This window comes from Desmodus rotundus, chromosome 9 (assembly GCF_022682495.2).
Source record: "Desmodus rotundus isolate HL8 chromosome 9, HLdesRot8A.1, whole genome shotgun sequence".
NCBI lineage: Eukaryota > Metazoa > Chordata > Mammalia > Chiroptera > Phyllostomidae > Desmodus > Desmodus rotundus.
In genome coordinates this window covers 109,515,956-109,539,879 of record NC_071395.1, presented here as the reverse complement: position 1 = coordinate 109,539,879, position 23,924 = coordinate 109,515,956, and the positions used below count along the sequence as shown (strand labels likewise).

The 23,924-nt window shown below is 58.7% G+C and overlaps 3 protein-coding genes across 12 annotated transcripts in view; 1 reads left to right on the top strand and 2 right to left on the bottom strand.

Annotated features, from left to right (window-relative positions):
• The window catches only part of TMEM104 (transmembrane protein 104), a 45,333-nt gene extending 43,793 nt beyond the window's left edge, over nt 1–1,540 (bottom strand). Inside the window, exons 1-2 of one of the 2 annotated variants that reach the window (XM_045190083.2) lie at nt 1,417–1,540; nt 680–795 (exon numbers count right to left, since the gene is read on the bottom strand). In XM_045190083.2, coding sequence (XP_045046018.2) covers nt 680–724 — 45 coding nt within the window. In that variant the 5' untranslated portion in view covers nt 725–795; nt 1,417–1,540. The remainder of the gene's footprint in view (nt 1–679; nt 796–1,416) is intronic. The other variant, XM_024553639.4, reaches the window with a different exon arrangement.
• A 116-nt stretch (nt 1,541–1,656) lies between these two features.
• Nucleotides 1,657–7,563, top strand: NAT9 (N-acetyltransferase 9). Of its 9 annotated transcripts, none has more exons than XM_045190078.2 (7): nt 1,657–1,745; nt 2,312–2,397; nt 3,304–3,413; nt 3,961–4,104; nt 4,625–4,735; nt 4,991–5,085; nt 5,194–7,563. In XM_045190078.2, exons 2-7 carry the CDS (start codon nt 2,321–2,323, stop codon nt 5,314–5,316), a joined length of 660 nt encoding a protein of 219 aa, XP_045046013.1. In that variant the 5' UTR covers nt 1,657–1,745; nt 2,312–2,320; the 3' UTR covers nt 5,317–7,563. The 9 variants fall into 9 exon arrangements, 8 of the variants coding, with proteins under 8 accessions (XP_045046013.1, XP_045046017.1, XP_045046016.1 ...); XM_045190082.2 differs by having other exon boundaries at nt 1,661–1,790; nt 4,676–4,735; XM_045190081.2 differs by having other exon boundaries at nt 1,661–1,790.
• Nucleotides 7,564–7,945: 382 nt separating this feature from the next.
• On the bottom strand, nt 7,946–23,885 carry NHERF1 (NHERF family PDZ scaffold protein 1). Its single transcript, XM_024553638.4, has 6 exons — nt 23,184–23,885; nt 12,876–13,037; nt 11,815–11,968; nt 9,690–9,730; nt 8,566–8,655; nt 7,946–8,334 (listed from the first exon to the last, which is right to left on the bottom strand). The coding sequence occupies exons 1-6, from the start codon at nt 23,643–23,645 to the stop codon at nt 8,140–8,142; spliced, it is 1,104 nt and encodes a 367-aa protein (XP_024409406.2). The 5' UTR covers nt 23,646–23,885; the 3' UTR covers nt 7,946–8,139.
• Nucleotides 23,886–23,924: the final 39 nt, after the last annotated feature.

The window sequence follows — 23,924 nt, the reverse complement described above, 5'->3', positions numbered from 1 at the left end:
TCCCCTGGGATACCTGGTAGCAATGGGAGCCAATCATCTGATTATTCCAATCTTCCAGCTACTTCTCCAGGCCAGAGGACTCCACGGTGTAACCATGACCAATCTCATATCACACAAAGAAGATAAACTGAGTGTGTATGTGTGTGTGTAGGGGGGGGGATGCAGACCCAAGACAGGGAGAAATCAATCGTGCTAGTTCTAATTACAGACTCCACCAAACTGCAGCTGGAGGTGTCTGCATGCTTTCTGTGCCTCTTACGCCATCCAAGACTATCAAAGTTGTGCAACTAAAAATTCAGCTAAAAACCCAAGTGGTTTCAAACTGCAGAGATGAGCAAAAGTCAGTCAACAGCTGTCAATCACAGTCCTTCCATCTGAAGGGCAGGCAACACAGTGTGGCTGTGGTAGTAACCCCGAGGTAAACATTGCAAAGAGTTGGCAAGTCAGTTTTGTTTTCTCGACCATCTCAACATCTAAAGAGTGAACAAAACCCAGTCTCATATGTTCTGAGCCACCACAGCAGCGACGGCTGCTGCTCAATCGCGGTCCCCCACCCTGGCTCTCCCCAGGGTCTAGGCAAGCAGCGCCAGGCGCTAGCGCAGTCCGTGGGGAGCAGAGCGCTCCTCCAGAACCCAGGAGCACTGCCGCGGACAAAACAGGTTCTGAAAGTAAAACTCACGTAGGGAGAGTAGAGGTCCCCAGTCTCTGTGATTTCACCCGCCATTTCCAAAAGTGAGGAAGGGACAGACGGCGGGGCTTTCTTCTTCCTTGCAGGGAAGCGGCCAGGGCGGCTCCCTAAGGCAAAGGAGCAGACTTTCAGCTTTCTGATGGACCTAGATGGGGGGTGGCCGGAGGTCTGCAGATCCCCCTCCCCCTGTCCTTTTATCACAGAGAGTTATGGTCTCAGTATAAGTCACAAGGCAGCCGGGAGGGAAGGGTCTTCCTGGATGACTCACACCTGGCTGGGTTTTCTTCCCCCTTGCTGTGCAGGGCATGAATGCATTCAGTGCCGCTCAGACCCCAAATGATACAAAAGCCCTTAGAGGCCACCATCTCTCACCCACCACAAGCTCCCCCTTTACACACTCTGAGGCGGCTATCCCCATTTAATGCGAGGAACAGCGAGCTCACTACTGCCCAGGGCAGCCCAAGTAACTGTCTGCCTCCTCCGCACAGGACAAGGGGCCAGGGGCTTTCCTAAGTCGCTCTCCAACCCAACTTCTTGCCCCAAAGACTGTTCTTTTTAACGGGGCCTTCACTTCCCGCCACGCAACCGGCTTTCTGCCCACAGCCTCCACCTCTTAGAGAAGAGCTCCGCTCCGAGCCTCTCCCCGGCCTCTTCATTCCTCCTGGAGAAGCCCGGAATCTGGCGCCGCCCCAGCCCATCCCACCCCACCCTCGCGCCCGGCTCCTCACCTGCAGCGTCGCGCGCTCTGGACCGCCTCGGCCACCGCCTCCTGCACACCGGGCTGCTACCGGCGCCAGCTGTCCCGCACCGGCGCCCACAGCACGCATGCGCCGACGCCGGGCGTCCATCAGGTCCGCGCAGGGCTCCGCGGGGTGCCGCGCGCTGATTGGGCGCCTCGTGGAGGTGGGACCGGGATTGGGCCCAGGCGGCTGCCGTCTGCGTGGCGGAAGTAGGCGGGATCGCTTCCGCGACGCGCTTGCGGGAGGGGCGGCCGTCGGTCGAGTGGGCTGGTTGTCAGAGCTCACACCTTTTGCTAGGGACGCTGTCGTTGGAGGAAGTGTGTGAACTTGGCTGTCCCGGACCCCGGTGGCTGGGGTGCGGGGTGAGGGTAGAGGAGGGTGACTTGTAGCTCCGCACGAAGGGAAGAGGGCTGGGAACTCAAGTCCGCCTACCCTGAAGGGGCCTGGTTGACCGGATTTGGAAGGTGGGGAAGACCGAGGGCCACAGTCCAGTAGGGTGATTGGAAATAGGTTTGAAGGCGGGGCTGGATATGGATCCTGGGGCGGAGCCTCAGGACTGGGCAAGTGATGGGCGCTTTGGGGATAAGGCTTGGTGTTCGGGTGTGAGGCATCAGAGTACTGGGAGGCGGGGTGGAAGGAAAGATCAGAAATGGTAGCTCAAGCTTGGTTTCTGAAGATGCGAGTGAAGGATTGCTTCACTGTCCTTAACCAGCCTGGCTCCCTTTCTCGCAAGGGGTTGAGACGCCCCGTTCTCTGAAATGTTTGGAAGGAAAGGCTCTGCTCATAACTCAGCCCTAGGAGGCAGTTAGCGAGTTGAGCCTGGGCTCCCACCCTATGTGGGAGGGAACTCAGGGTCTTTAAGTCTTGCCCTCCCTACCCTCAGGCTGCCACCATGAGGTTAAATCAGAACATCTTGCTGCTGGGGAAGAAGGTGGTGCTGGTACCCTACACCGCAGAGCACGTGCCTAGGTAACTGTTCCACCTGAAGAGGGGTGCAAGCCGGCTCTCCAAGGTGCAGCGAGGAGGGTCAGATCTCCTTAGCCCAAATTTCAGAGGCGCTTTCCTCTAAGGCGCATTGGTGTGAGATGTGATTACAAACAGGAAAAAGCGAATAATGAAGCAAAAGACCCACCCCTGTTTTTCCCTTTCACCCTCTCAGCTTCCTTTTTGGCCTTTTAGCAGGGAATTATTTTATTCCCTGATGAATGTGTGTAAGAAAAAAAAAAAAGAAATTGTCTTCTCACTTGATTGTAAATTAATGACATTCCTTTGATGCCAGTGAATGTGCTCAGTTCTTGGAGACTTAATGTTACCTTGTCATAACACTGAGCTGATGGATTGGTCTGCTGTCTCCTGTTTTGAAAGGCCAGGCCTGAGTGGCCAGGTGGGACTCTGGCAGTCCCAACATGGGGGCAGTTTGGCAAAGTCTGGTAGACTGGCATGGTGGTGTTGTAGGGGTGTATTCTCTACTTGTCGTTTTCCTTTTTGGGGGGTTCCTTGTGCCTGGCCTTTGTGGAGACCGATCCAGCGTTCTTTGCTGAGCTTGGCTTGCCCTATACTTCCCTTCAGGAATTCAAGGAATGTTTGGTTTCAGACTGCTCCTTCACACGGACCGGAGAGACAGGACAGGAAGCTGGACGGATAGCACTGTCCGCTCCTGCTGTTCTCTTGTAGGGCCGGCCTGCCTCTAGGTCTTGTGCCTGTGGCCCTCTGCCTTAGGAGCAGTTATAACCCTCTCATTGGGTCTCCTATGAGCCCGGTGTTGGGCTACTTAAGGGGTTCTCCTTTCTGCCGTCCATTTCTGCATCTCGTAGTGTCAGATCCATGCTTCTGGATCAGTCCTGCCTGCTGAAGGCCACCCCTCTGTCCCCGCAGGTACCATGAGTGGATGAAGTCAGAGGAGCTGCAGCGTTTGACAGCCTCTGAGCCTCTGACCCTGGAGCAAGAATATGCGATGCAGCGCAGCTGGCGGGAAGACGCAGACAGTGAGGAGAGGGGGCCCTGGGCTGGGCTGGTGGTGGGAGGGCGGACTCCAGAGGCAGTCTCCAGGGCCCCTCCCATTCTCACTGCCAGCAGTAGCCCTTCTGAGGGCGTGGAAACCTTGTGGAAAGCACTTCGTGAGAAGCCTGAAACCCTCATACTCTCATACCCACTGAAGCTGTTCCCTCTGGCTGATGCTTCCGTCTTCTTCCCCACTCACTGTGCCAGGCTTGGAAGGATGTAAAGGAAGTAGTTTGGGCTCAGGCTATAATTGAGGCCCCATCCCTCATATCTTCTGCTGCAGGCCCAGTGGGGTTACTGCTCTTCTTTGGGTGCCCCGCTGTCTGAGAATACACTTGCTGTTTGGAGAAGGCCGTCATTTCCTGCGAGAGGCAGAGTTAGGGCTGTTCCACCAGCCGAAGGGAGCTCTGGCCCCCCTGTTCTCCTGCCAGACTCGGAGACGATGGAAGTTCTCTGGGTTGGGTGGGAAGATTGTCCTCACTGCACTTCTTTGGGGAGTGTGGATAACAACCCTGTCGCCTCCCTCCTCAGAGTGCACCTTCATCGTGCTGGATGCAGAGAGGTGGCAGGCCCAGCCAGATGCCACCGAAGAGAGCTGCATGGCGGGAGATGTGAACCTCTTCCTCACAGACCTAGGGGACCCCTCCTTGGGGGAGGTTGAGGTCATGATTGCAGGTTCGTTCCACTTGGTGCTAGGTTCCCTCCGTTCTGGCCCGAGGAGCTGCTGAACCTTAAGGCAGCCGAGACTGCATAGGGACCTCAGAGAGCTCAATGGGGGGCTTTGGCATTGGTGAGCCCAGCACCTGATTGGGGCAGACTGCCAACTGACTTTGTTCCTGTCTTACACTTAGGTGTGAACTCAGTCTTTGGATTTAGGGTCTTCAAACTTCACTGCACCCCATTTTGGGGGTGGGGACCCTCAGACCACCCCCAAATAGCTGATCTTCCCCGGAGCATCTTCCCATGCTGCAGGAGGAGCCTGTCTAGTTTCTGTGTCCTTCTTGGCCCTTAGCCTTCTCCTAAGAGGCCATTCGACTCCTCATAAGGCAGCACGCTGAGGTTAAGGGTGTTGTCAAGCTGTGAGACCTTGGGTGAGTCATTGACCTTCCTCTGCACCGGTCTCATCTGCAGAATGGTACTAATGTTTACAAACTTCACAGAACTGTGAGGACTAAAGGAGATGGTATCTGTTCAGGGCCCGCTGTGGAGCCTGGCACAGGCGTCAGGGATGGTTGTTTTCTCCTAGAGCCCGGCTGCAGGGGCAAGGGCTTCGGCACCGAGGCCGTGCTCATGATGATGTCTTACGGTAAGGAAGTCAGAGCGGACACTAGGAGGCGGCCAGGCCTCAGGTGTGGGCCTCGGGCGTGTTGGGAGCGAGCCTTCTTCAGGTCGAAGGCAGCAGGGGGGGGTGGGGGGCGGGGGTGAGAGGGGTGGGGTGGGGACTAGGGGGCAGGGGAGGGAAGTACCAGTGGCTCCACTGCAAATTGAGACAGGAGGGGCAGAGGGCGCTGGAGGGACCTTCCTCCCACAGCTTCTCTCTCTCTCTGGTCTCCTCTGGGAGGAGTGACCAGGCTAGGTCTAACCAAGTTTGAGGCGAAAATCGGGCAAGAAAATGAGCCGAGCCTCCGGATGTTCCAAAAACTTCACTTTGAGCCGGTAAGGATGAGGTGGGCAGGAGGGCGGGGCCTGGGTCTGAGCAGTGGAGCTGCGGGTGGAGCGTGTGGCTGTGACTTACGTAGCCAGCCTGACCTCTGACTTCTGTAGGTGGCAGTGAGCAGTGTCTTCCAGGAGGTTACACTCAGACTGACGATGAGCGAGCCGGAGCGGCGGTGGCTGCTGGAGCAGACCAGCCATGTGGAAGAGAGGCCCTACGGAGCGGGGTGCTAGGCGCCCCGCAGACAGAGCCCTGCTGCTGCGGGTGAACACACGGCCTGGGGGCAGAGGGCTCCCAGCGCCTCTCCAGGCCGGGAGCCAGCTTCGGGGCCCTTCAGACTGGGCTCAGCTTGTCTTGGCCTCCCAGGCTGGCAGTGTGGCTGAGTGACCGCAGGGGTCCCCTTCTCCTGGCCAGGCCTGGACTGACTCTTGGAACCTGGAGTGGATGGCATGAACCCATGGGAGGAGCAGGGCGGAGGTAGGGCCGGAGAGGAGGGGAGCCTGGTGAACGGGCCCCCCTGAAAGGCCAGGGGTGCCACTCGGCCGAGGCCTTGGCCGGGAGTAAAGCACACTGAACGGACAGCGTCCTGTTTCCTCACTGGGCCGGGCGGAGGCGAGCTGCCAGGAGGCCTGCCTGTAGCGTTTATCCAGACCAGCGAGGGGCCACAGGGCCGGCTGGGTGTGTCCCTGGGTGGTTTGGTAATGCATGAGGTCGGCCCTGTTAGGAGACAGGTGGCTTGGAAAGTGGGCAAGAATCCTTGCTCCTCCTTTCTCTTCTCTGGGCCAGTTTTTAGTTAGTTTTGGATACAGTTCGTTGTGGCAGGAGAGCGCCCCTGTGGGCCTCCCACTCTCCACTCCTCACCCCTCCACCTCTGGGAGCAGCTGCACCTGTCAAGGCCACAAGGGGGCACCAGAGGCACAGGTTCGGGATGGCGTGGCAGCCTGGCAACCTGTGCTCAACAGGTGGAGCAGGGCCAGGACTGCCACTTCAGAGAGCAGGGGACACCCAGTGATATCTATCTGTCCTCATGCCCTGTCATAATGTGGGGCAGCCGTCAAGAAAGGCCAGTCATGTTTCAAAACATGGTCGTGGAAGAGGCTGGTGAAGGCAGCAAGGGCGTTTTCAAGAACCAGTCCCAGTCAGGTTGAGGCGGCTTGCCTAAGGCTTCTGAGCTCGTGATGGCAGAGCCAGCATTGTGGCCAAGGGTCCCAGCTCGCAGTCCCTTCAACCCTGGCGTCTGACAGCGGACCATGCTTGGGAAAGACTAGAATCTTAAGGCGCCTGAATCCTAGGTGGAAACTGTGCTGGCTGGGGCCTCTTCAAACCACGCCCCAGCCCACGCCAGCAGTTTCCGCCCAGGCCAGGTTCTCAGGGCTTCCCCGCCTAGCAGGTGACCTAGTGGGACACCCGCAGGCCTGCTCACCTCCTGTAGGTATCTCCACCAGGGGTCAAAGCCTAGAGGCAAGGGTGGGGTCAGGGCAGGCCAGGCCCAGGGTGATTGGTGCTATAAGGTTTTGGGACAGAAACCCAAACAAAAGGCTGAAAAAGCCAAGTGACAGATTCTTCCTCCACAGGTCCCCTACCTGGTTCAGGGTCTCCCTTGTTCTCCTCAGTCCCAGGAACCCGCCAGCTTCTGAGGCTTCCTGGCTGGGTGCAGAGTAGCCCGAGGCTAATGCCCCTCCTGATCACCTGCCTGGAAGCTCCTGGCCGGGCAGCCTCAGTTCTCTCCATGCACCCTGGCAGACCTCTGCAAGTGCCAGAGGCATGAAGGGCCTCTCCTGGAGGAGCAGGGTGCTTCACCCTTGGCAAGTCCCCCGCACCCCTCCTGCCACATGGCACGTCCTGGGGCCCCAATGGCCGGGTTTGTTTTCCTGTAGGCCTGGACAACTGGCCTCCAATCAGGTCCATGGCCAGATAAGATAGAGTGGCCGGCGCCAGCTCCAGCCACCCCTGGGAATCCTGCACCCCACTGACAGAGGGTGAAGAGATTAAAGCCAAGTCTTCACGCACCCTGTCAGGCTCCAGCAGGTCTCACATTTCCAAAGCCCCTGAAATTGGAGGAAGGCTCAGAGCCCTCTCAGCCTGTGGGTCTGGGCTCGGCTGCCCCTGGATTGACATCTGGCGAAGGCCTCAGTTTGCCTGTGCACGTGGACCACCCGGGGAAGCACAGGGAAGCTGGGCGGGTGGGGCTGCCAGGATAGCTCGAAACCGGCCCAAGGCCCTCTGGTTAAAGTCACCCACTTCCCACTCCCAGGCTTGGGGCCCCAGGGAGCCCTAGATCATTCTCTCCCTCCAGCTGTACCCTGCCCTCCCAGCCAGGGGCCACTGGGGACACAGGTTTGCCCCTCTCTCAAGGCGAGGACTTCTCAAGGAAGACACAGAGGCTGCGGTGGTTTGGAGAAACCAGTTGGATTTTGATGAAGTTTCCTTACAATAGTGGTGTCTGGCTCGGGGCTGGGCAAGGGGTGGCCAAACCGCCCCCCCACCTGCCGGGGTTTCTGCACTGAGAGTAGAAACAGAAGGTTAAGGCCGAGGCTGCTGCTAGGCTCGAGTGCAACAGCCTGGAAAATCACGTTAATTGGGAGACAAAAAACCCTCTACTCTGCGATACTGCACTCTTAAAATCAAACGAACGAAAATAAGATGCCCACCCCACAGCCCTTGGGGTGATGCGGCTGCTGCAATCCCAGTCCTAGATCCACCCTAGGCCCGGTCATCACTTGGGGTCGCGACCTCTCGCCTGGTCCCTTGATCCTTGCTTGGTGCAGGTCCCAGTGAGTCCCAGGTGTGGTGGCAAGGGGACACCTGGTGGGCTGAAGCACTCAGGAAGAGGAGGGGATGGAGTCTGCTTTTTGACTGGGGTTAGGATAGGAAAACATTCACTTTCTCAGAGGTAAAGGAATAACATGGTTCTCTAGAAAAATCAGGTTTGCCAGGAGGGGAGATGCTGGTGCTGATTGGTTTGTCATTTGGAGGTTAAGTGGGAGGAGGGAGAGGGAGTTAGGTCGGGGTGCGGGCCTAGCCTTTCTAGCTTCCTGGGTGGCTGGGGCCAGTGCTCAGAGGTTGCTGAAGAGTTCGTTTTTCTTGCTCCAGTCCATCTTCGGGGCCCGTTTGTTGCCACGCTTCTGGTGGGCCCTCTCTTTGGCCACGGCCAGGGAGATGTTGAAGTCCGGGATGGGGTCAGAGGAGGAAGAGGAGGTAGATGAGGGTACCATGGAGTCCTGTTTCTTGGGGCTGTCTTGGGAATTCAGCTGTAGAGGAGAGAAGGCAGAGAGCGGGAGTTAGTGCCCGGCGTGGTGCCCTGGGCTTCCGGCTCGGTGCAGTGGCTCCCTTGGGGCAGTGCCCAGGGAAGCCAGGTCACAGGAACAGAATTTGGCCCACCATGTGACCTCCAGGGCAGACTGGCGTGCCAGGCACGAGTGTGGCTGGGGAATGGGGTACCAGCAACTCAGTGCCAATCCTCACCCACCCGGCCCGCCTACCTCCTCGCTGGTGTCGCTGGAGGCAGATCTCGCTAGGGCTGGTCTGGGGTTCTCAGAGGCCGCCTTGGCCAGGGCTTCACGACTGTTCTCCTGGCAGAGAGAGGACAGGTGTGGGGTGGTGGGGGGTGGGTTGGGGAAGTCCTGAGCAGGAAAGGGACATTCCAGGGAAGACAGGTCACTCGTCTGAGAACTCCACTTGAGCCCTTGCCGCCTACCCCACAGCGGAAGGCCTGAGCTGGCTGGAGGGGGACTTCAGCCTGCTTCCAGGCTGGGAGGGACCACTGAGGGATCAGCCCTTAGGACTGACTTGCCTTTTGGGCCAGTGACCAAGGAGGGGCCTCCTGGGGCGTGGAGACACTGGAGGCCTCCACTTGGCACGGGAAACCCCTGTGTTGTTCCCTGAATCTCCTGTGGCCCACCTGAGTATCACTTGGACTTGACCCCAGGAATCCTGAAACTGTGACCCCAAAGCAGCCAAGAAGGGCTTTGAAGAAATAAGGTGAGTGAGGTTCTATACCCACAGATGGAGCCAGAAGGTTCAGGTCCCCCGGCAGCAGGCCCTGGTATAGGGCAGATTTTAAGCAGACCCTGCAGAGAGCTTCCCTCTGTGGTCGGTGGGTCTGTCCCTGAGCAAAGGCCTTGGCCGGAGCTTAGCTTGGCACTCAGAACCCTGCCTGGGCTCCCCTGTGGCCTCAGCTGGCAGCGGGCCCTGACATCCCTTCCCTATCCTCCACTGCCTTCCCTTCCCTTCTGCTTGGAAGGGAGGAGGGGCTGAGGGGCTTTGTTCTTCCAACCCAGACTGGAAGTAACGGGCAGCATGCGGCCAGACACTGAAGCTCTGTTCTTGGGGGGAAGAATGGCCTCTTCTGTATGGCGGGGAGTTGGAGGTGGGGCCTATCTCCCAGGATGGTGGACTGCAGAGGGGCGTGCCAGGCCTCTTGCTGCATACAGCCTGGTCCTAGGCGGGCACACCAGCAGGTACGGAGCGTGGGGCTCAGGAGGGAGCGCTTTGGAAACCGGAGTTTGAAACAGACACAGGCTGTGCTTCCGCCCACGCCACCTTCCGCCCTCCTCCTGCAACCCCTGGGCTGGGAGCTGGAGAAGAGTTCGGGGTCTGTCTTTACCTTCTGGATCTCCCCGTTGGTAAAGGGCTCGGGCAAGGGACCTAGTGAAGGAAAAAAGCAGAGGTGAGTCCAGAAGCTGGGGGAGTGCTGGCTGGGCGGAGCATGGCGAGGAGGTGAAAGGTGCGGGGCAGGCCCGGGGCCAGATCCTCTTCCCTGGGTCCCTGTTTCCCAGTCTTGACTGCAGCCCACTGCAAATACAGCAACACTCTGATAACCCAGCACCCACGAAAGAAGTGTGTGAGTGTAACGAAGCGTTCCCAGAAGGACCTGCCTTTACCACAGCCCCCCAAACCTCACCCTCACTCATCCCAGTGCTCTTTGATACAGTCTGTCCAGTTTCATTAAACATGCTGGTCTCTGCCTACTGAATGAATCTCTCGAACCACTGATGGGTCGGTCCTGAGCTGCCCGAGAAAAGCAGATGGGGTTGAAATTTCCAGCTGGCAGCCTAGAATCCCAGCTCCTACTGGCCAGGATGGGGCAGGGAGAGAACACCGGCCTGCAGTGGCCCTCCCTGGGCTCACTCAGGGCAGAGGCCCCACGTGGCTATGAGGGGGGCTGGTTGGCCTGGACGGGTTTCTTCGGAACTCTCAGCTAAACATCCATGCCCATCAGTCCCCGTGCTCTGGCCGAGGCCCAGGCGGTCAGGCTCGCCTGCCTCTCCCCTCTTCCTTCCTTCTAACACCTTCCGCCTCCCCGCAGGGGCCAGGCAGGGGACTTTGAGGACACAGGGACACTCACTCTCCCACCGCCCCCATGCCAGCCCTTCCCCACCAGCTCCTGGCTGCCTCACAGTGGTCAGTGTAAAGCCCTGGAGGCCGCGCAGGGCTGGGGACCATCCCTCTCTATGGGGCACCCCCAGTTACATCTGTTGGGAGGAATGGGTAGAAGACACCACCCTGGAGAAACCAGGAGGGACACTGGGGAGACCTGTCCCCGAGCAGGTTCTCTGGTCAGCTGGAGGCTGCTATCACCCTAACTCTCAGGGCCCTTCCCACCCCGACAGAGACAGAGAGGGAGGGATGTGGGGGCTGATGACTGGCACTGAGGGGGAAGACTGGAAGACGTGGGGGATGCATTTGAAGGGCCGAGTGGAATCCGGACCTCAGCTGTGTCTTCCTCATGTCATGCCTCCAAGAGCAAGGCTGGGGCTTTCTGGGTCTCAGTGTCCCCCTTGCTGAGGAAGGGGATTATCCAAGTTACCTGCTTTCCATGAACTTGGGAGACAAGGGGGAGGTGGCCTCCCATCTCCAATGCCAAGTCTGCTAGGGACTCCCAACTAACCCATCTCCCCCTTCCAGTGACCCCTAGCACCCTAGATTGGGCTAGATAGGGACGGGGCCTCCCCATTGGGCTCCTCCAGCCTGGGATCCCAGCCTACATGAGGGCTTTCATGCAGACCCCTCCACCCCACCCTGCTTTACACCCTCCGGGAGGCTCCACCCATTGCAAAGAGCAAAGAGGTGCCATTCCAAACCCCCAGCCACCTTCCCAGGAAGAAAGTGCAGGTCAGGGAGTAGAGTGCTACTTAGCTCCTCCTTGCTCTGGTGTAGTAGCCCTGCCCCCCGTTTAGCTGGGGTTGGGCAAGGGGAGGTGCCAAGCCTGGCAGGAGGGTGGGGGGATGGGGAGGGCAGGGGAAGAGGGGGGACCCGCTGCTCTTTAAAGCCAGCAAGCCTGGGTTTCCAAGACAACCTGCAAGCAGGGAGGGGAGGCACTGGGCCCCCATTGGACTCTGATCTCACCAAGCAAAGGCTGGAAGCCTCCCCAGAGTTAACCCTTTCCTTGCTTCAGCACTGCCCTGAAAATGTGCTGGGGGTGGAGGGGCTGGGCCTCCTTTTGGTGCTACAGCTTTGGCCCGGGAAGCAGCAGCTCCGTCCCTTCTCACCATCCCTTCTGCCAGCTCACTTGTCACATGCCGTCCTCAGAAAACCCAGGCGGATCCTGCTTCCTCTCCTGTCACTAGTTGGGCCCTGCTCTCTCCCACTCCACACCCCTTGGCCACCCTGAAGGGGAGAAAGGGAGCAGCGAAGCAGGATGCCGTCGCCCCTCACCCGGGGCACAGTCAAGTCCAGCACCCGGCCAGCATCCCTGGCTTGGGGGTCTCTAGCCACCCCACCCAGCTCACCGTTCAGGTGCTCGTGAGATGGAATCACTTTGCATTTCTTGAAAAACTCGTCGGTCTCCTTGTCCACCACCAGCAGCTTGGTCTCATCCCCACCAGACTTGATGGCAGCCACCACGTCCCCGTGCTGCTTACCCTCCATGCAGACCCCGTTCACCTGGGGGTTGGGGCGAGGTTACCAGCATAGCTCTCAGTTCTTGGGGGTGGGGGGTGGGGCGCAGGGCAAGGAGGTGCAAGCGGTCCTCTTTGTCCTCAGCCAGTTGGCAATCTGGGGACACCGAGGCCCCCTTGCCTGTGGAGTCCTGAAGGAGGCCAAGTGGTCCTCCCACTTGACAGTCAGAAGGACGCAGGACACATGGGAAAAGCCAAAGAAAATATCCAGACGAGACTAAACAAACGCAGCTGGGACAGACAGGCCGGGGAGGGTCTGGAGGCCTGGGCTGGACCCCAGCTTCTCCGCGTCCTTGCTGTCTGACTTCCCTCTCTGGGCCTTGGTTTGCTCACATGTAAAATGAGAAGCCTTGGGAGAGCTCATCTTCCAGCTTTAAGGTTCTAGGGCTGAGATTCTGGGACCCGCCCAAGGCATTTGGTTCGTGTTTCCTCCCTGCCTAACAGCTTCACTTGGGAGATGGATTTTGTCCTCCCACTCCACCCCGTGCTTGGCATAGAGGATGCAGGTGGCAGGAAATCCTAAGGGTGGCCCCGGATGTCTACCTGGATGGGTGGGCCAATCATGGGCTGCCAGGTGTGTCTGCTCAGTGAGGAAGGGCCCAGGGGAGGTGGGAGTGGGAAAGAAGTCACTCCCTTTGCCCACACATCCTTTCCTTCCTTCCTTCTTTCCTCCCTTCCTTTCTCCCTCCCTCCCTTCCCTCCTTCCTTCCTTCCTTCCTTCCCTCCCTCCTTCCTTCCCTCCTGCCCACCCACCACCTCTCCCTCCGGCATCTCTGCATCAGGGGCTAACCAAGGAGCCCACGGTGTGGTGTGCTGGCTGCCCTGGGAGCTGGCTGTATCTGTGGGGAGGGAGTCAGGAAGGAGGAACCTGGGAAGAAGACAAGAAGCCTTACCTCCACAATACGGTCCTGGGCCTGGAGCCCTGAGGCTTCGGCAGGCGAGTCTGGGTCCACCGACCGAATGAACTGGCCTGGCTTGGACTTGTCGCTGTGCAGGTTGAAGCCGTAGCCATTGGGACCCCTCTTCATGGTGCAGAGCCGGGGCCGAAGCTCACGCTGGGGGGATAAAGCAGGGTCCCTGTCACTCCACAGTGTCCTGGGTCCCACTCTCCCTGTGCCTGATGCCAGCTCACACCAAGGAAGCTCTGATAATAGATCTGCTGAGACCCTACACTGCAACAGAGAGAATGCTGGCCTGGGCCTCAGAAGACCTGCGTGGAGATCCTGCGTGGCAGCAAACTGTGGAGGTGGCCCTGGGCAACAAGGCCCCCGTCCAAGCCTCAGTTCCCTCTCCCGGCGAATGAGAAGTGGGAACAGGTCAGCTCAAGCCCCTCCTCTGAGGACATTCCATTTAGATGGCTATCTTGTCTCTCCAACCCAGGGCTCAGTCTGGCCCTCCTCGGGGGTGACAGGTGCACCTCTGCCAGCCTGGCTGGGTACCTGAGACATGGGATGGGGAACCCTAGCCTCTTTGTAGGAGGATGGTGAAAACTGTCTCGGCGGCATGTCCGAGTGCCCAAGAGCGACCTGCCTGTGCCCTTTCGATAAAGCCTCCTGTCCGGGCCACGGTCGCAGCCACACTGGGCTCCCCTGTGCAGCAGGAGGCAGGGCCAGGTGTTTACTGAAAGCCAGCATGTTTACAGTAAAGTTTCTCACCCATGGCTCCCAGCTCCCCAGCTCCCGTCTCTCCCTGCCAAGCCCAGTGGCCCGGCCAAAGGGAGCTGGTGGCCAATGACCACAGGCCAAGGGGCGGTGCAGCCAGGGGTCTGGGCACGACAAGAACACTCCACTGGCAGAACCGAGACGAGTGTAGCGGAGAGGGCAAAGGCAGCAAGAGAACCTCAGGGATCCTGTTGGTCTGCAAGGAGCAGTGGTGACGGTTTCACTGTCCTCGGTCCAGCTGATGCAGCTGGGCTTAGAAGCTGCAGCCCTAGGGCCCATGTACCTGACAGAGCAGGCAGGAAACGGGAGCCCGAGCACCACGACTGCCTCGGGGTCCCCCTCCCCGTACACCCTGGCCTGGGGCAGGGCCATAGCAGCCAGCCTGTGAGCTCTGGGTTACCCCCAAGATGCCAGGCAACGAGCGATGGCTGGAGCCAAGGCCCTGGCCCGGGTTCCAGCTTCCCCTCTGTGTGTGTGACCTGGGGAAGTCCTGTCCTTCTGAGAGCCTCAGGGTCCTCACTGAGACCACCTGAGTGCCGTCTGCCCCAGGCTCGCTCAAGGTGACTTACCAGGGAACACCCAACACCTGCAAACCCCTGTGCCTGCCTTCCCCACGGTTACGCCTACTAATGAACAGTCAAATGAAAGTGAGAAGTGAGATTCTGGGGGGTGGGGTGCCAGGCTGCTCTGAAACCCCAGTCCCCAGCGGGGAGGGGAGAAGGCAAAAGGATGGGTGGGGAAGGTGAAGAGGGCTTCCAGCCCACTTGCCCCAACTTGCCAGCCCCAGGAGGCAGTGCCATCCGCGATGCTGCTCAGTCCCCACCCCTCCATTCTCAGGGGGTGGCCAGAGAGGGTGACATTGCTTTCCTTTAATTGCAGTGGCAGATCTTTCTGTTTCCGGATGTTGACGGGGGGTGTGGAGAGGCTGAGACAGGAAGGACAGCTGACACTTGGGCCTTTGGGTACCCTCATCTAGGCGACAGGCCCCAGGGCTCCCCTTCTCCCCAGCCCTCCACACTCCCTCCTGCTTGGCAGCACCCACACTGGCATGCCCAGCCGAAGCCTGCTTGGCAGGCCAGCCACAGCCCTCCGGGATCTTGTTCCGGGTGTGAGCGAGGCTCTTCTCCCCTCAAGCTAATCCCTCGGCAAAGCTGCCAGCATGCCCTCCCCCAGGCCAGGTGAGCAGGAACAGGTCTGACCAGCTGCCACCACCAGGGCAGGCTCAGCTTTCTGCCCCAGCAGGGCTGAGCTCCACAGTGGCCCTAAGAGTGGGGAGGGGGGTGGGCAGCTCTGAAGCCTCTGCCTTCCCTGGGCGCCCCGCCAAAGAGCCTTCCTATAGCAACCATTTGCAAGATGGGGCAACTGAGACTAGAGACGTTATGTCCACGGCCTGACGTCACTCAACTTTACAGTGGAGGAGCCAAAACTCCAACCCTGTCTCCACTTGGAGCCCATGTCCCTTCCACCATCTGTGGGCTGGCCCTTAGACACCCAAGTCCAGACTTGGAGGAGGCCCACTTGGAGTGGGGGACTCAGCAGGAGTCGTAAACAGTCTCTCCATGAGGTGCCTCAGTCTCTGCTGGGAGGGGCTTGGGAGCTGATGAAACCACAGCCTTCCTTCCGGGTGCTCAGAGCTCTCTGGTAGCCAGAGCTAAGCCTGAGCTGGGGACAGGTGCTGGCAGGGCCAGTGAGCAGGCCTGGGCTGGGGGCGGGGAGCAGCCTGCCCCAGCTGTCCCCTGATGCCCACGTTTGGGCCCAGGTCTGTGTTCCAGGTCCCTGCACTGACCCTCTGCTTTCCCCCAGGACCCCTTGCCTGGTGACCTGCCCTTAAACCCGGAAGGGCTGCTTTGAGCCCCATTCCCCTCTGCTGGCACCAAGTCCTGAGAATGGAGGAAATAAGGGGCACAGCCTGAGGGGCTCCCCGCAGCTCCCTTCCCCTGCACTGGGTCCCACCCCCATCGCTCTCTGTGGGTGGCTGGGCAGCCGGGTAGCAAACCCCAGGTAGTTTTCTGAAGTTTTCAGATACCTACAGAGACCCATCTAGCACCCCTCCTTCCCAAGTCCCTGGAAGGCACCCTCCTTCCCCACAGGAGGGCGTGGGGGCCTCCCAGCCTTCCACCCCTCCCTCAGCTGTCCCCAGGAGGAGTCTGGCCAGCTGCTGAGTCTGCCCATCCCATTCTGGGTGGAGGCTGGTGCTGACAGGGGTCCCAGGAGGCAGCCTTGGCGGGGCGGGGGAGGGAAGATGAGGAGGGGTCAGGTACTGTGCCTGGGCTTGGCCCCTTGACCCCAGAACTGGCACACACACAGATGGATCCTGGGGGAAGAGGGTAAATGGCATGTCCAGGCCATCTTGGGCCTGCTGTGTGGCCCAAGGAGTTCAGGAGGAGCCTCATGCCAGTGCTTGAGGGGTGCAGAGCTGGGGTGGGGGGTCGCTTCAGGGAGAACATGGTCCCAGGGGTTCAGAGCTTCAGGCAGGCCCCCTAGGGATGAGGACTGCTCAGGAGCAACACCCAGGGTCCTCTCAGCAAGGAGCCTGGCAGAGACCCGGATTCGAGGGGAAGGAGCACGAGGCAATGGTTGCCAGCGGGCAGTGCGCGGGCCGGGTGCGTCCGAGTCTCACTCCCAGCAACACCAGACCCACTTTCTGGAACACACCCTGCCAGGAGAGCTGCCTCCACACTCTTGGGGCCTTCCCCCACTCTCAGGCTCTCCAGCTGTTCCAGGCACCGTCCCAGGCCTGCTGGGCTGCCTTCCTCTCCCCTCTGCTCCCCCTTCTCCCCCAGGGAGCCCAGCCCCACCCCAAGTGGCCGCCCAGTCACCTCCACCCACGCAGCCCAGGGAGCGGATGGCGGGCACGGAATTCAATAGGCACCACCAACAGCCACCTGGAAAGCTGGGGAAAGTCGATACCCTAATCCCAGTGACTGTCTCTGGGGAGTAGGCCCAGAGCCGCTCCCTATTCCTCCTCCCAGAGGATGGCTGGGGGGCCAACGCCCCATGGGGCCGGGCCCCTCCCTGGCCAGTGCCATGGTGAAAAGCCCTACAGGGAATAGCCAGGTTGCTTCCCGTAAGGGGCGAGCTGGAGGAGCAGGGAGACAACCAGGGTGGCTAGGGGAACAATAAAGTGATCCTTACCTCCTGAGACTGTCCTTCCCCCTGCCCAGTCCCAGCCCAGGGCTCTTGTTTATGCACCTAAGAACAGTGCCCTGCTGCCTCATACAGAGAAACTGGCCCCAACCCCAGGGTGGGTGAGGAGACGGGGGCGATGGGGGGAAAGGGCCCTGGCTGTTCTGGTGGAGGTGGGGTGGAGGGTGTGCTGGGAGTAAGGAGCCACGGCTGCTCTGGGAGGCAGCTCAGTCCATTCCACAGGACTCTGGAGACAGGCCTGGGCCTGGTGCCAGCTCTTCAAGGAAGCCAGGATGGAGAGAGCTGGCCCTGCCGGGGGACCTGTGACTGGGGAACATGGGGGCATTGTCCTTAGGGCAGGCTGGGGAGTGACCAGGAGCTTAGACCACTGGCGGGTGTCCACAGCTCTAGGCTGAAGGGATCCTCTCCCAAACCCACAGAGAGGTCCAGAGGGCTTGGCTGCCACTGACCCGTGCCCTCAGGCCCTGATGCGCCTCCATTTCACCTTACGGGACCTCTGCACGCTCTAGGCAGGCTGAGGACTGTTAAGACACCTCTATTTGCAAAAAGGGAGCTGCTCCTAGCCTGTGATCTTAAACTTCCTGTTTCTCAGGGGAAAGGCACTTTTCTGGAGCCCTGCAGGGGGGATTCCAGAGGGAGACATAAACTACAGTGGGGCTACTTCTCCAACAGCCCCAAGCAGGGCCCCTGAGCCAGGGGTCCCCCTCTGGCTCTCTCCCCCTAGTGCTCTCCAGAGAACCCCTGAGGGAGAATTCGGCTCAGGTCTCCCAAGTGCTGGGTAAGGCTGGGATGGAGAAGGTGGGCACCTGGGCTGCTGCCCGGCTGGCCACCCTCCAGGCTGGACACCACCAGCCTGCCTATCCGGCGGGCACGCTACCACCAGCCTGCCTCATCCTGCACCCTCCTCTCAGAAGTCGCTGGATTTAACACTGTGGGCTGTCCCAAGAGGCTACTTTGTAAGAACCTTTAGGGAGCTTGTGAAATTGGGGCTCTATTGAAATAACAAATAGCAGCTATTGTTACTGAGCACTTACTATGTGCCAAGCACCGCACTAAGGCTTGGTGTGCATTTTCTCATTAAAAGCTAATTATAACCTTGCAAGGAAGGAATTACTGCCCTCATTTCACAGGTGAAGAAACTCACATTCAAAGAGAGCAAGTCGATTGCTCAAGTACACATAGCTGATAGGAGAAGGCAAGCTCTGAACGCAGATCTAGACCAGTGCTTTCCAATACAAATACAACGCCAGTGCTGCAGGTGTTCAAGGAAAAAAACCCACAGGCCCAATATGGCATCACTCATGCTAATAACCCAGGACACTAGGCCTAGACCTAATGCCTAATCCAACTGCAGTTTCAGCCTCTCCGAGACGTGTAATCTTAATCAACCAGTATGGAATTTCCTGGGCAAGCACGAAGAGGCAATATATGTGATAAAATCCCTTCCCACAGGAAAGATGTCAGGCCCCCAAATAATCTCTTCTTTGGTCAACAATTCCCTTGCCCCACCCTTGTTTTTATAGAACCCTCTACTTCATACAACCCCTCAGAGCTCCCTGCTAGTTGCTCAACGGGATGCTGCCCAATTCAGGCACCACTTTTTAAAGAAATTGAAACCTGTTGGCGTGACACCGATTAATAAAATTATTTAGGTTTCACGTGTACAATCCTGTAACACATCATCTCTGCCTTGTAGTGTGTGTTCACCACCCCATGAATTGCTTAATAAAGCCAATTTGGTCTTCAAATTTACTTGGTCGAATTTTGTTTTTTAGCATAGGTAATTAAAAATTTTCTAGTAGCCACATGAAAAAGTAAAAAGAAACAAGAGAAACTAATTATAATATCTTATTCAACACACTACGTCCAAAATATTATCGTTTCAACGTGAATCCATGTAAAAGGTTATTCATTATTCCTCTGCTTCTTTGCTCTAGGCCTCCCAGGTCCGGTGTGGGCTACACGCGCACAGTGCCTCTCAGTCTGGACTCGAGCGTTTCAAGGACTAAGGGCCACGTGTTGCCAGGGGCAGTGGCAATGGCCTGCTTAGGTCCTGGAGGTCTCGCTCTCGTCCATTTGGCCGTCAGCCCCACACACTCTTCTAAATCCCCACCCATGACCTTCTAACAGGGCACAGGGAGAGACCGGGGCAATCACACAGCACAGACCAGCACTTTGAACCTGGACCTCAGGGAATTGTATCACTTGCCCTTTTCTAGGGCGGAAACCTAAACAGTGCCTAGGGGTCTGGGGACAAGATGAGTCTGTCTTATCCCAAGGAATGGGGAGAGGAAGGCCAAGGCCAACAGTTAAGGCCAACCTTGAAGCCCTTTGAGCCATTGGGTAGCTGGGAGATAGCAAGGGTGGATTCTTAGAATCTGGGGGTGAAGGTAGAGACTTAGTCACCAGACTCCCCACCCAGCCCAACCCATGTGCAGGGATGGGTTGAGGAGCCTGCCTCTTCAGGGTCGAGGCTGTTTTCATGTGCATGAAGGTCACTACTGGGGACAGGAGTACCTGGGAGTCCTGGTCGAAAGGGCTCAGCGACCTGGATGCTGTAGGGAGATGGTTCTAGCAACCTTGAGTGTATGCCACTTAGACGGGCAGACACCCAGCTGGAGAGTCAGGTCCCCAAGCACAACCCGGATGGGTGACCAGATGGATGTGCAGGCAGACACTGGAGTCAGAGTAAGCTTGGTGCCAAGACACACCCCTGAAGGTAAGAACCAGGAGCTAGACCAGGGGGGAAAGAGACCCCAGAATCGTGGCTTAAGAGGAGGAACCAGCTGCAAAAGAACACACGCCCTGTCCATTTCAAATCCAACATCCTGCAGTTCAAACCCTGGTCTGTCCTCTCAGAAATGGGGATGAGGCTGCTAGGCTGCCAGCTAATTGTCCCCATCCACCCACCTTGTTACCTGGTGTGCCTGCGTCATCTCTGCCTCTGGAATCAGGGTCAGGTCTGGCAGGAAACCACCTCAAACTGGGCACTCACCCCCCCCCCCCCAAAAAAACCCTGCAGGACAGGCGCTGGGGTCCCATTTCAGAGAGGTGGCGGCGGAGGTTTGCAGGGCCCCAGAGCCTGTGGGTTGGCAGAGATGACCCCAAAGGCCAGGCTTTTGGCTTTCAAATGGAAGCTGCTAGTAGGCAAGAAAAAGGAATGGGTAGGTTCTTTCTAGAACTCCGATCTCTGGGTGTGTTCAAAGCATAAACAGGCCCCACTGCGCCAGACTGAGATGATTTTAGGACAAAGGTCCCTGGTGGCTGTCATGCACTCATTCACTAATTCAGAAATACTGATTGGGCCCCTCCCTAGCAGGCGCCAGGCACACCACTGGGGATATAAACACAAAGAAGCCACATGTGTTGCCCTGGGGACTCACCATGCAGTGATGGAGATCATAAACAGAGGATTCAAATCCTGTGAGCTCAGAGCAATAAATGATGTAAGTTCAGGAGCGGGAGGAGGTGAGTGGCCTTAGAGAGCGGCCCAGTGGAGGAGGGGCGGAAGGAGAGCAGGTGTGAAGTTGCAAAGCGAGCCAACATGGTGTGCCCGTGTGGTGGGGTGGACACGAGAGGGGCGATGGGGGAAGGCTGCCAGACAGTGACGGGCTGCGGACAACGTGACTATCCAACAGGAGCAACCCCCAACGGAGCACATACCGAGTGCCAGGTGTGGCCACAGCTGCGCTTGTCTACCAAGGGAGGCAGATCCAGGGCGAGTTGCCCCATGGATGGGGTAACAGTCACTGTGAAATATTTATTAATTCAAATACCAACAACCAACATTTTCTGAGCACTTGGTGCCAGGCACTGAGCTTCACAGACATCCTTGAGTAATCCCACCAGCCCTGCAAGGCAGCACTATCACCCCCCGACTTACACAAGAGGAAGCGGAGGCTTAGAGAGGTTAGGAGGCGGCCCAGCAAGTACAGCTGAGCTGGCTTAGGCCTGCCCAGCCGCCAGGGTGCCAGGCGCCAAGCTCAAGGGTTTAGGTCCCCCCTGTGATTGTAAGGCGGTGAGCAGGGTGCCACTGCCCTTCCCCCCAGGGGTGGAGGTGGGGAAAGCCATCACCAAAGGTGGGCAGAGCTGGAAGTACACCTCCCCCTCCTCCTACACCAGAACTACAGGTACCCCCCACCCTCTGCCCTGTGCCATTCCTGACCCAGGCTGGTCTTACCAGTGAGATGTCACCTGCTACTCGCTTTTTACATGGCACTATTCCGAGTAACACCTTTTTCACTTATGAGAGCTAATGAAGATACCTTAACTAAGCCCCCCACTGAGAGGCCTTTTAGGAAAACAGTTTACGATATTTAGTAACACTTTTTTGCAATGACAGGGTGGGTCACCTTCAAGCCCACCATACCAAGTTTCACAGCAATTTCCTACTGGAGGGTTTAACAGTGCAGACAGGCTGTGCATGAGACTAGAGGCAGTGGCCACACAGAGCTCGCATTCAAATGCCTGGGCACAGAGGAGGTCAAGTCAGCATCGCATATGGGCGTGAAGACTTTCCATTATTGTGAATTTCTAGAAGACAGGTGTCACTGTAATCCAAGGCCTCCCATTTCACAGAAAGATCAAGGCTCAGAGAAGTTCTGTGATTTGCTTGTTGACCCGAAAACCCAAGAGGCCTGGTGACGGTGTTCCCAAGACTGGCGGGCTGGACGGGGGGTGGTTCTGTTCCTGTCTCCTTGGCCTGACAGAAATGCAGGTGTCACACCACCACCTGGGGGAATCTGATTCTGCGCTCACCTAGAGAGCGGGAAGCCAAGGCTGCACGGGGGGGGGGGGGGGGGGGGGGGGGGGGGGGGAGGCATGTGCTAGGTCCTCTGCCACCCCCCAGGCCCTCCCACACCCAGCAGCAAAACCAAAAGGGTAATGGGAGGAGCTTAACATGACGCAACTTTGTGCGTGTGAGGGCGGTGAGAGGTGGGGGCGTGGCGGTTACTTGTGCTAGTGCCAAAGTCCAAAAACAAGGAATGGCAAATCAATGCACTCAGCACAAAGTTCAAAGTGAACTGCCTGGGACCAGAGGTCATGGGTTCCAACTCCCTGGTGTCTAATCCCTGGCAGGGGTGCTCTGGCCCCTGCCCCACCCTTGTGAATGCCAGCTTGGCAGTGGCAGAAAGTAGGAGCCCGGAGGCCCTGGCATTCCCGGCACCCAAGTGCGGCTGGACAGGGCTCCTAGTGACAGCACTTCCTTTTCTTCTACTGCATCAGTTGCTCCTCTGGCTCCGCCTTCTACCTTTCCAGGGGAAGCCCCTGCTGACACCACAGACACCTGTGCCACATGCTGCCACCAGGTGGAGAGCTGGTGCAAGCCATATGGACCCTGAGGAGCTGCTCCCCAAGGCCTGAACCCTGAGACCTCCCCCTTCACTCTCTGGGGACATTGGGATCGTTTTGGGAAACACCAAACACGAGTAAAAAGCAACCAGCTTTCATGCTGTCCTGGGACTGGAGTGAGGCAGTTGATGCCTGGGGCAGACCACCTACCCGCAGGGGGCTCCGCAGGCCCCTGCTCGGCAGAGGGCCACTCGACCACTCCCTCCCCCCAGCCATCTTTCTCCTCCTCCGAGATCCCGCCCGCCCCCAGATACAAGCTAGCGCTTACTCCTCACATTCCTGAGAATCATAAATCCTCCCGGGAGGCAGAGCCGCTGCCGCCACCCCGAGAGCCTCTGCACCACCTACCCGCACCCCACCCCCACATCGCCCTGAGATGGTGGGGCTTCCTCTCTTTTTCTTAAAAGTCACCCCGGACTTCAGGAGGAGGATGAAGTCCAGACGGCTGAAGTTAATGATACACACACCAGGAGGCTGGAGGAGACCTGCGGACAGAGCCCAGCCCTCCCTTCCCAGCGCAGAAAGGGGGTTGTTATTCCTTCAGCTCTTTGAAGTCGGGGCCAAACTCACTTCACCCCAACTTCAGTTACCACCCACAGGGGCCGTGGAGGAAGCTGGCACCTCTGGGGGGACTGGGAGTAGGGTGGCCGAGAAGCCAGCCGCAGAGTGAGCTGAATTAGAGGTTTCCCAAAACACCGGCGTAGACACACCACCAACAGAGCCGAGGAAATGGGGCTGAGCTCTTTTGAGCCGCCACTCCTCACTCCCACTTCCACAGGCCAAGGGACAAGAGGTGCATGTGGCACAAGAGCTCAGAGTCCCAGCCCAGTGTGGAGAGGGGGTGAAGGTCGTGGGAAGCGGCCCCAAGCCTGCAACTACCAGTGCGCCCAGTAGGCGGGCGGAAGCAGTTTCCCCCTCGAGGATCGAGTTTCAGAAAGACAAGGCGGGCGCGGGGCTTGGCGTGCGGGCCGCCTGGGTCTCTCCCCGATGCCCCTCTAACCGCTGTTCCAAACTCGCCGCCCGGCTCGGGCCCCCACTTACGCGCTCGGGATGGCTCTTCTCGGACTCATGGGGTTCCGGCACGGCTGCCTGAGCCTCATTTTCGCTGCTAGCCCCTCGCTCCTCGGCGGTGGCCGGCGGCTCGGCCTGCCCAGGCCCTTCCTGGGGGCGGATCAGCTCCTCTCGGATCTGGACGCCCAGCTTCTGAAGCCGCTCATCCGTCTCGGGGTCGACCACCAGCAGACGTACGGCATTGAGCGAGGCGCGGATGCGGTTCACCACCTGCTGGTGGGTCTCCTTCTCCACATTCTCGCCGTTCACCTCCACCAACCGGTCTCCCGCCAGCAGCCCCGCCCTCTCTGCCGGCGAGCTGGGCTCCACCAGCCGGATGAACTGGCCCACCTTGCCCTTCTCCCCGTGCAGGTGGAAGCCGTAGCCGTTCGGACCCTTCTCCAGGCAGCAGAGTCGGGGCAGGGGCGCCGTGTCCGCCGCGTCCGCGCTCATCTCGCCCTGCGACGCCTTAGCGGCGCGACGCGGGGTGCTGTCCCGGGCCGGAGACGGGGACGACCCAGTCCTTTTGTCAGCCCTGCAGAGCGGGAAGCTGGAGGGAGCGCCGCAAGAAACCTCTGCGCGGGCGGAAAGAGCAGGTGGTCCGCGAGGGGGAAGCCGCGACCTGCGAGGAGCTCAAGCACTAACCTCTCCGACCAATCCCCGCCCCGCGCGGCGTCTGAGCCTTCCAGAACCCGCCCCGACCCTTCTTTTCAGGAGGCGGGGCCGCGCCGA

Coding starts and splice junctions, on each gene's coding strand:
- NHERF1 (XM_024553638.4), bottom strand. CDS start 23,645: ATGAGCGCGGACGCGGCGGACACGGCGCCCCTGCCCCGACTCTGCTGC. Junction 13,038..23,183: donor AGAAGAGCCATCCCGAGCGC/GTAAGTGGGGGC, acceptor TTATCCCCCCAG/CGTGAGCTTCGGCCCCGGCT. Junction 8,335..8,565: donor CCAGCGACACCAGCGAGGAG/GTAGGCGGGCCG, acceptor TCTCCTCTACAG/CTGAATTCCCAAGACAGCCC.
- NAT9 (XM_045190078.2), top strand. CDS start 2,321: ATGAGGTTAAATCAGAACATCTTGCTGCTGGGGAAGAAGGTGGTGCTG. Junction 4,105..4,624: donor GGTTGAGGTCATGATTGCAG/GTTCGTTCCACT, acceptor GTATCTGTTCAG/GGCCCGCTGTGGAGCCTGGC. Junction 4,736..4,990: donor GCTCATGATGATGTCTTACG/GTAAGGAAGTCA, acceptor CTCCTCTGGGAG/GAGTGACCAGGCTAGGTCTA.